Here is a 10,000-nt window from a genome sequence, read left to right as displayed (position 1 = left end):
TATATATATATTTATATATATGTTTATCTATCTTCCCCTACAAAACTGATAACTCCCCAGTTCGTAACAAGCATTATCGGATGAGGCCAGTCCCATATCCTGCTCCACAGTTGAACAACTGCCGTTGTAAGGGCAACAAAGGTACAACGGATGTTAACGGAGCCTTCCACCTCACTCGGGAATGCAGCCCTGGCTTGTTTGCGGGAAGGCAACTGTCGTAAACACTCATGAACACCGAGTATGTATGTTAGATATGTCACATTCATTCACTGCTTCATTCTCAGGACGAGCTTTGCTGAAGCTCTTGTTGCCATAAATGATGGTGACGTTTGTGAAAGTCTGACAAGAAGTCTGACTAAGTATGTTTGGGTTTATGAGTTTTGTAACCGGGTTCTTAGGTTTTCGGTGTTAGTGGCTAATAATTTTCCCTCATATGCAATGCTCGCCTTCAAGGTCAAGGGGTTTCGACAACCCCTCTTGTTCCAGGCGCTGTCTTCATCTCACTGTATTCATGGCTGCCATCGACAACTTTCTCTAGGATCCTTTCAATCCCAGTTAATCTTATACTCGATATTTCACAAATTTTCAGTTTCTTCTCTGTTTACACATGCAACTTATGTTCAGCCTTCTCAAATCATTCACTAAAAACAAAAATTAACAGAATTTATACTTGAAAAGACACGGTCTAGCACTCTTAGTGCTGAAAGATATGCTCAATTTCCCCCGTCTCGTTTTCCTTGAAAGCTCCAAGTTTGTTGCTGAAAACGCTGAAATGAAATCCTTCGTAGCTCTCACTATGCGAGCACGGATCTAAATCGTAACTTGTTTTGGGAAAACGGCTTGGCTTCGCCTGGTTCTGTAAACGTGGGTGTGGCCTTTGCGAGATATATGAGTTTCTCTTGAGGAACTTGGTCATCTCTGACAGGGACTTTCCTATTTTGGAATGTTGAATATTTCCAGTGGCTGATGAATCTCCGTGTCGGAATTCGCCTGCATAAAGTTAACAGCAAACAAAAAAATGAATCAACTTAATCTACGGCGTAGTTCTTGCGGCTTGGCTTACATCAGCTCTAGTAAGAATTCCGCCCCGACTTTTAGTTTTCTGCAAAGAAACTATTGTGCCGGCTTTGTCTGTCCGTCCGCACTTTTTCTGTCCGCCCTCAGATATTAAAAACTATTGAGGCTAGAGGGCTGCAAATTAGTATGTTGATTATCCACCCTCCAGTCATCAAACATACCAAATTGCTGCCCTCTAGCCTCAGCAGTTTTTATTTATTTAAGGTTAAAATTAACCATAATGGTGCGTCTGGCAACGATATAGAACATGCCACCACCGGACGGTGGGTAAAGTTTCATGGGCCGCGGCTCATTCAGCATGATACCAAGACCACCGAAAGATAGATCTATTTTCGGTGGCCTTGATTATACGCTGTAGTGGCTGTACAGAAAACTGGATTGCGCCGAAGAAACTTGGGGGCGTTTTTACGTGTTCTTATTAGTTTCTCTTTGGATGTTGCCATCTTTGACCATCTCTAACCGTATACACCACGTGCCTCCCATTAAACTTTGGTATTTTATTTTTCTGCAGGAATATTTTGTTTTGGATCAAATGTATGAAATTAGGTATTAAGTATTCCATTAAGTATTCTCTTCTATGAAAATTATTTAAGGTTGATGTTATCTTAAAAATCGTCCATGCCAATTCTTAGTAACAGATTTATACATATATATATATATATATATATATATATATATATATATATATATATATATATATATATATATATATATATATATATATATATATATATATATATATATATATATATATACAGTATATATATATATATTATATATAATTATAAAAATAAATACATATTATATAAAGTATATATATATATATATATATATATATATATTATATATAAATATAAAAAAATATATATAAAATGTAATATATGTATATGTATATATATGTATATATATATGTGTGTGTGTGTGTGTGTGTGTGTTTATGTTCCTATGGGTGTGTAACATTCCAAACCCCTTTGGCCTATAGGTGAAGTGAACTCGAAAGTTCGGGATGGCGTAAAAAAAAAAACCAGGTTCGCCCCACCTTTTCCGCTTTTCTCTCTCTCTCCTCTCTCTCTCTCTCTCTCTCTCTCTCTCTCTCTCTCTCTCTCTCTCTCTCTCTCTCTTCTATTTCCCTGGACTTGTCGGTGATGATATGGAGCCTATAAATTTAGATTTTCACGAAAATGATACATGCCGTTGCAGCTCTTTCCTGTGCGGTAAAAATGTTTCCTTTCGTTAGCGCAGTGAAATTTTTTCTGACTTAAGGATTATATATTTACATTTAACCTCATTTTTGTAAAAACAACTTTGCATTTAACTTCAGTATAGGAAAACATTTAGAAACATTCTTACAAAAATAACTATGTATTCCAATTCCCGATGAGTAAAACTTTCCCCTTTTCAATAAGTCTTTAGGGGTGAGGTTGCTGGCTGTCTTCTCTTCTTGACCTTAGCAAACACTGGTACCCATTTACAGCAGGGAGGCATCTTATATCAACCCTGGGAGTACCACAGGGCATTGATCCTCAGGGTGTGGGTGCTCGGATCCGGCAAACGTGCATCGAGCAGTAAATTCCCCTTACACACATACACACACAAACACACACACACACACACACACACACACATACACATATATATATATATATATATATATATACATATATACATATATATATATATACATATATATATATGCATATATATATGAAGATAAAAAGTCCTATAAAACACTATTTGAATGTTGCAACCATATATTCATATATATATATATATATATATATATATATATATATATATATATATATACATATATATATATATATATATATATATATATATATATATATATATATATATATATATATATATATATATATATATATATATATATATATATATATATATATATATATATATACATACATACATGTATTTCTTTTTCATTTAGGGGGAGTTAGCTCCAGAGGGGTTAGCCTTCCGAATCTCGACAAGCGTTGTGGGTTAAGGTTGCCGAGCTCATGTCCCTTACTTCCGCAGTTCTGACCCACCAGTCACTTAACTATCAGGTAAATCGTTGACTACCTAGGTCAACAAAGGTCACGGCGGTGAGCTTAAATGCCAGGACCAGGGATCGAATCTAAATTTTCCATTTGTGAGACGAGCAGTGTAACTATAATGGACCACACAAGGGAACCAAATGTATATTCAACTAGGGCATCTAGTAACAAATTTCATTTTAATAAGAAAAATATACTTGGTATTGATAATAATTCAAAATCGAAAATCGGTTCTTCAACAAAGCCTTAGGGAATGGAAAGTGAAATAAGCTTTAATAATTAAAATCTTATCGATACCCACCAAAAGTTTTCCGCACGCTTTGGGTAATCCAGTGAATGTTCTAAAAAAATTTCAGTAAAATTCCTCCGTCCCTTTTCGAAATATTTTGTTAATGCACAGACAAAAACGTACACACGCACACACAGGCTCAAAGGCGTGGGTGAAAACATTACCATCAGACGACCTCTGGTGCATAGCGCGGAAACTCCAAAAACAATGAAACGTCACAGAATTGTGCATGAAAAATGTGTAAAGGTTAATTATCTATTAAATTCTTGTTTTCCTATTTTTAAAATTATTATTTTTCCTAACATAACTTTACTAATCTTACCTAACATCGTTGCAATATAACCCAACCTGCAATAATGGTGGAGAGCAATAAAAACAACATACTACTCAGTTTGCTGGGAGTTTCATCTTGGCTACAACTAAAATGTGGCGGATCCCTAAATATTGAAGCGAGGAGCAAACCCACTCCTGCTCTCTGCTGACGTCTCCTGAATTTCAGGTGCGTCGTTTTATTCTCTGTTCCCTCACACTTATTTATTTCTCATCTTTTCCTAAAACTTGTCTCTCTCCGCGGGCTGATTTTCCTTTGGAGCCCTCTGAATATACATTTGGTTTACTTCTGTGGTTCTTCATTGGAGGGGTGGGTAGAGCTTTCGGCTAGCACGCTGTTGGCCCAGCGTTCGACTCTCCGATCGGCCAATGGAGAATTGGAGGAATTTATTTCTGGTGATAGAAATTAATTTCTCGTCATAATGTGGTTCGGATTCCACAATAAGCTGTAGGTTCCGTTGCTAGGTAACCAGTTGGTTCTTAGACACGTAAAATAAGTCTAATCCTTCGGGCCAGCCCTAGGAGAGCTGTTAACCAGCTCAGTGGTCTGGTTAAACTAAGATATACTTAACTTTTTACTTATGTGGTCCAGTAGTTGCGCTGCTCTGGGGTTTATAGTCTGTTGATCCTGTCCATTTTTCAGCTGAAGATTTATGGTAAAGAGAGAAAGAAGGAAAGAGAGAGAAAAAAGAAAGAAATGAGTATCAGTAAATATAAGATAAAGACGGCGCAAGTATAAAGAAACTTGGAATTCCATCAAGGTTTTCAGCTGAAGATTTAAAGAAAAAAAGAAAGAAAGAACGAAAGCAAGAAATGAGTATCAGTAAACGTAAGACAAAGACAGGGTTATTACAAATAAAACTGGAATTGCAGGAAGTAGTCCTTTCAGATGCCCTATAAGCACAGAACAGACAAGGCAAAAGAAAAGTTACAACATTTTCGCATTCAGAGTCAATGGCATTCGCATTCCATGTTTGCATAATAGAGGCGAGTGCTTCCAGAAGCACAAGAGGCCTCGACTTTTAGAAATCTTGATCTCTGAACGAAAAGAGTTGCTGAATATAATCTAGAATTGTATGCTCATTTTATGCTGCCTTATTCATAAGAACCTTTTACACGCAATATTTTTGTCGGAATAAATATTATCGTAAACTTTTATCTCCGTAGAAGGACATACGAAAAATTAAGATAGCATTTGAGGCAGACAGCTACGAGTAAATTGGTTGAATGCCTAAGTTTGAAACAAACAAAAGTTTTCAATTACTTCAAGGACTAATTAGGAAGGATAATTTTGATTGTCTTCGGCCAAATTTTAGCGTTGGAGAACTCCTTGTGCCAGATATGTATTTGTTTTTCCTTAATTTGTTAAATTCGTATTGTTTTAGCTATGATTTAAAATGTTGAAGTTATACATGTAATACGACGAGTCTCATCAACTACATGACTATTTTTGCAATTTTGACAAGAAGAAATGACTAAAAAATAATGCTAAACCTCATGATCTTTGTGCTCCTAAGAAGAGAGAGAGAGAGAGAGAGAGAGAGAGAGAGAGAGAGAGAGAGAGAGAGAGAGAGAGAGAGAGAGAGAGAGAGAGAGAAAGGTCATTTATGAATTAGGGTAAGGCAAGGAATTAAAGGCTAAGTCTGGTAAAAAAAGAAAATAACCTTTCTTATAACAATATAGCTTGTAAAATAATTCCTTGAAGCTGCCCCACTTAACAGCAGCACCGTGTATTGTACGAACTAACTAAGACACGGCAAAAGTGAGTCTAAATATATAACTTATAAAACTAAAATCAAAGAGTACCTTTTCACATCATCGCAACTAGAATTTATGACTTTTAGGGACGTACCTATAAGTATCTGGCTTTTCAAAATTCCGATGTCTCCTTTATTTGCCATAACTTACATGTGCATATATATATATATATATATATATATATATATATATATATATATATATATATATATATATATATATATATAAGTACAGAGGAATGCACACGTGCAGATATATTTGTACAGGCTTTATCATAAGAACATACTGATAATACTGAAAAAAAATATATATATATATATATATATATATGTGTGTGTGTGTATGCAAACATACATGTGTGTGACATGTGTGTATATATGTGTGTGTATATATATACATACATATATATATATATATATATATATATATATACATATATATATATATACACCTTTCATATGGTTGGTGCTCTATTACTTAGAGAGGGTGGTGTAAGAAAATGTTAGCCTCTCTGTTCTTTGCTGGAGGTGGGGGGTTGTTGGTGCTTGCCCCATGTCCTTTTTAAAAACTTGTTATGGCCACCATATTCGCTTAAGTCACTATATTCGCCTAAGTCACTAGATACATAATTCCCTGCTTACGTCAAGTATACAAAACCACGGTTAGTTTCATTTGTTTTAGGACGTAAGTTTTCCAGACTAAGATTTTGGTATCATTTAATACCATCCCTACTCAAACCTGTCGAACTGATTGCAAGTTTAGCAAGTCTATAGACTCTTGTTTTGAGAGTGAATGACCGTTTAGGATTATGCAAATGATTGGGATCTTTCCTAGATAGTGACCCCTAAGGGTTTAACCCGGTATGTACCCACCTTTGCGGCGTGTTTCGTACAAGTCCGTTGGGGATTACCGTCAAAACATAAACAAAAGACTATAATTATCATAAAGATAACGACCCCCAAGAAATATTAGTCCTAGATAACGAACCCCGAAAACCGTTAGGGGTCACTATCTAGGAAAAGTCCAATGATTGTTTTAATGAAAGAAGCAAGAAGAAAATAGAGGATGCAGGAAGAAAGGCAAAAGAAACTCCCAACATATTCATCAATTTTACTGGAAATATATAATGCCATTTCTATGTACTGTTAAACAATGTCATGCTAGGAAATCTTCACGTGTGCAAGGTAACATACTTCACAGATAATAGAGAACAAAACTTCACAGACAAAATGGAAACAAACTTCAAAGACAAAATATAAACAAAACTGGAAAGACAAAATGGAAACAGAACTTCAAAGACATTACGGATACGAAAAATATGGCCATTGATAATGAATGAACGATGAATGAATCAGCTTCCTTCCATTGGAAAAACAATTAGAGAAATGGAATTGGGCTGGAGGGCTTAGGACAAGCAAGTACTTTAATGTAAAATGAACGAATCGCGTACTATTTTAACTACAAATTAGCGGGAACTCAATTAATGCATCATACTGGAACAATAGGTGGAAAGTTCGTGCATCTAATATACGGACTTATTTTAACGATCTCTATGACATATGCTATGTTTGATGTTTTCCAAAAGGTTATTTGCATATTTCGCAAGCAAAGCTCTGTGTGTATTTACTATACTAGAAATAATATTCCTTGGGTATCTATACTTATAAGCACCAAATTAAAAAAAAAAAAAAATCGATCTCAGTATAGCTTACCTGATGAGAGAACAAGATAATTTTCAGGGCAAATCTCTAGACTGACTTTCATGGGTCACTGAATGAAAGGAGCCAAAGATTTGGGTCTGTGCAGCAGTTCTTCAAGAAAATAATAAAAAAGATAAAAATTGTTCTTATAAAAATGTACTCCAACGTCGTCCTAATTTTTCCAATCTAATCTTCGCTTCGTTTCAACTCATTGGTTTTAAATATGATGAGTTTGTCTTTTTATATTTGCATGACAAATTTTTTTTTTAACTTACCACGAGACAATGAATGAGATGTCATTCCTTAACCTAGTTCATCACAGGTAGTCCTTCAGACAAAATTATTCATGACTAATAAAAGCAATGCGTTCAGTGAATCTCTGCACATCCTCTGGCAGAACCCACCGTTCTGTGTGCAAGACTCGAATGCAGCGTCATTTCACTTCCCTCCATATCTGCTGACGCGAGGTCGGTACGCTCTGTGACTGTAGGAGCTGCTGCCATCGTGGTAGGCAGGACGCTGAGGAACGCTACCATAATGACTGTAATGATAGCCGCTTTGCGGAGCTCTTCCAGTCTTGCTGGAAAACACTGCGAAGTGACTGTTGTCCCAGCTTTGGGCATGGTCCTGGTAATCGTTGTATTCTGGGTAGCCGTAAGAGCTGTAAGAGTCAACTCTAGAGCCGTCTCCCCCGTCTCCTTCAGCAGGTGGCGCGTCTCCTTCAGCGGGTGGCGCGTCTCCTTCAGCAGGTGGTGCATCCCCAGCAGCTGCATCACCTTCATCAGCTGCTGCATCACCTTCACCAGCTGCTGCGTCACCTTCACCTTCGCCTTCACCTTCTCCTTCACCTTCGCCTTCGCCTTCGCCTTCACCTTCACCTTCATCTTCACCTTCTTCATCTGCTGCCGCTGCATCAGTGGCATTGGCAGCAGCTTCATCATACTCACTGTAATCATAATCGTAGAAGAGGTTTTCCACTCCGGAGTTAGGTAGGTATACACCCCCTGGGAAGGAAATAAAAAAAAAATAATAATAATAAATAAAAATAAAATAAAATAAATAAATAAATAAATTTCAAATCAGCTGAAAATTCTGAAAGATGAAGAGCTATACAAAATGACTCCATTCCCTTTGAAACTGAAAAAAAAAATCGATCAGACTTTTGATAACTGTTTGTAAAGTCCCACACATGGCAGAAACAAGGATTTCTAATCATCTTCTCAAAATAAAAGTAAAATCTGAAAGACGTGTGCTCCTTACTGTGCATCGAACACACGCGGATTAGACTCAGTCGATTGTGTTGCCATCAGTAGCAAGTGTTGGCCCAAAAGAAATCTGTGTTTATTCATTTACAATTTTACACTTCATCATACACGCCATACACACACACACACACACACACACACAAATACAGATATAGCTGTATTAGATAAGAGGATATGAGTTGAATTATGTATCTCAATTGCCGGTAAGTAAAACTGCCGTTATCATTTAGAAGTACTTTAAGAAGAATAGTGACTCAAATGTTTCTAGAATGGAAGATGATAACTAGGTCAAGGGATGGTGAAAGAAGCTGAACAGCAAAGTAGAAAGAGACTGAATGGTGTGAATGAAAAGCAAAATGGCAGGTGAGGACTGAATAAAATCTACAGAGGAGGACCTTTGGTAGGCTACTACCTAAAATTCGTGGTGCAAACAAGCTGTAAGCGGTGCACCATGACAGGTTTCGGAGAAAAATGTTATGAGAGAAATATCTGGTCTATAACAAATGGGTACGAGTGTGAAGCCCCTAAGTATTCATAATTCATAATTATATGGAAATAATAGTAAGTAACTGTCATGAGGCATTCTACACGAATTCATTAGTCTTACCAATGCAAATGTTATTTCAGTTTGTTATAACGGATGATGATAAGCTGGTAAAAACAAGCGTAGGAAACTGCACCGATACACAGAAACGCAACGGACAGGCTGGCACTCACACTCAACAGACAGAAGCAGCCTCTCTCCAAAGGTAACTTACAGAAGATGGAATGCCAGATGATGAAGAGAATTGCGTTGACTCCCAGCGAGACAGGATCAAACTTCGAGAGGGAGAGGACGCCCGCTGGGAGGGGAAAGGCAACGACACCCCCGCCTCCGCCGCCGCCTTCCTTATCAGGTTCCTCCTCTTCTTCGTCTCCTTCTGGGAAAATAACCTCTTCCGGGTTGGTGATGTACTTCTGGAACTCCTTCTTCGTGGTATGCCACCATTTGCTGAGGGCGTCGTACCCTGAGTATTGTTTAATGGCGTTGAAGGCCATGCCTGCTAACTTCCCCAAAGGATCAACCTTCACCGACGTATAATAAACGTCGATGTCGTTTTCTCCTTCCCCATCGCCATCGACATCCGTAGAGTCCTCCTCCTTGACGGAAACTCTCTTCAGCATGGCCTCCCACATATTTTGCCAGATGGAATTCGGCTCGTCAGTTGCAGGGTCTTCTATTTCGCTGGCGTCAACCTTGAACTTGCTGAGGATGGGCATGATCTGCTGTATGTAGGCCAGCCATTCATTCCACGACTCGTCTAAGACGTCAGTCGCCAGAGCTTCGTCCTTATCAACGACCCTGATGAAATGGAACTGTTTCTCCAGGTACTTCAGGAGGTCTACCATGCTGTTCTTGTACAGCTGAGGCGTTTGGTGCTTGTATGGGTAGTCGTGAACATGAACTTCGTACTCGACATCGGGACTCAGGAATTGAGCGTGTTCGGCCGTTTTCGACAGGGCATGATCGTCGCTCGTCGGTCG

The 10,000-nt window shown here is 37.8% G+C and overlaps 1 protein-coding gene across 1 annotated transcript in view; it reads right to left on the bottom strand.

Annotated features, from left to right (window-relative positions):
* Nucleotides 1-6,607: 6,607 nt before the first annotated feature.
* Nucleotides 6,608-10,000, bottom strand: part of LOC136830808 (uncharacterized) — an 8,479-nt gene continuing 5,086 nt past the window's right edge. Inside the window, exons 2-3 of the mRNA XM_067090734.1 lie at nucleotides 9,235-10,000; nucleotides 6,608-8,215 (exon numbers count right to left, since the gene is read on the bottom strand). The exon at nucleotides 9,235-10,000 is cut by the window's right edge and continues 114 nt beyond it. Of these exons, the coding sequence (XP_066946835.1) occupies nucleotides 7,650-8,215; nucleotides 9,235-10,000 (1,332 nt within the window). The 3' untranslated portion in view covers nucleotides 6,608-7,649. The remainder of the gene's footprint in view (nucleotides 8,216-9,234) is intronic.

Source organism: Macrobrachium rosenbergii, chromosome 47, assembly GCF_040412425.1.
Source record: "Macrobrachium rosenbergii isolate ZJJX-2024 chromosome 47, ASM4041242v1, whole genome shotgun sequence".
Classification (NCBI taxonomy): Eukaryota; Metazoa; Arthropoda; class Malacostraca; order Decapoda; family Palaemonidae; genus Macrobrachium; species Macrobrachium rosenbergii.
The sequence above is the reverse complement of the archived record's forward strand: the minus strand, read 5'-3'. Positions and strand labels throughout refer to the sequence as shown.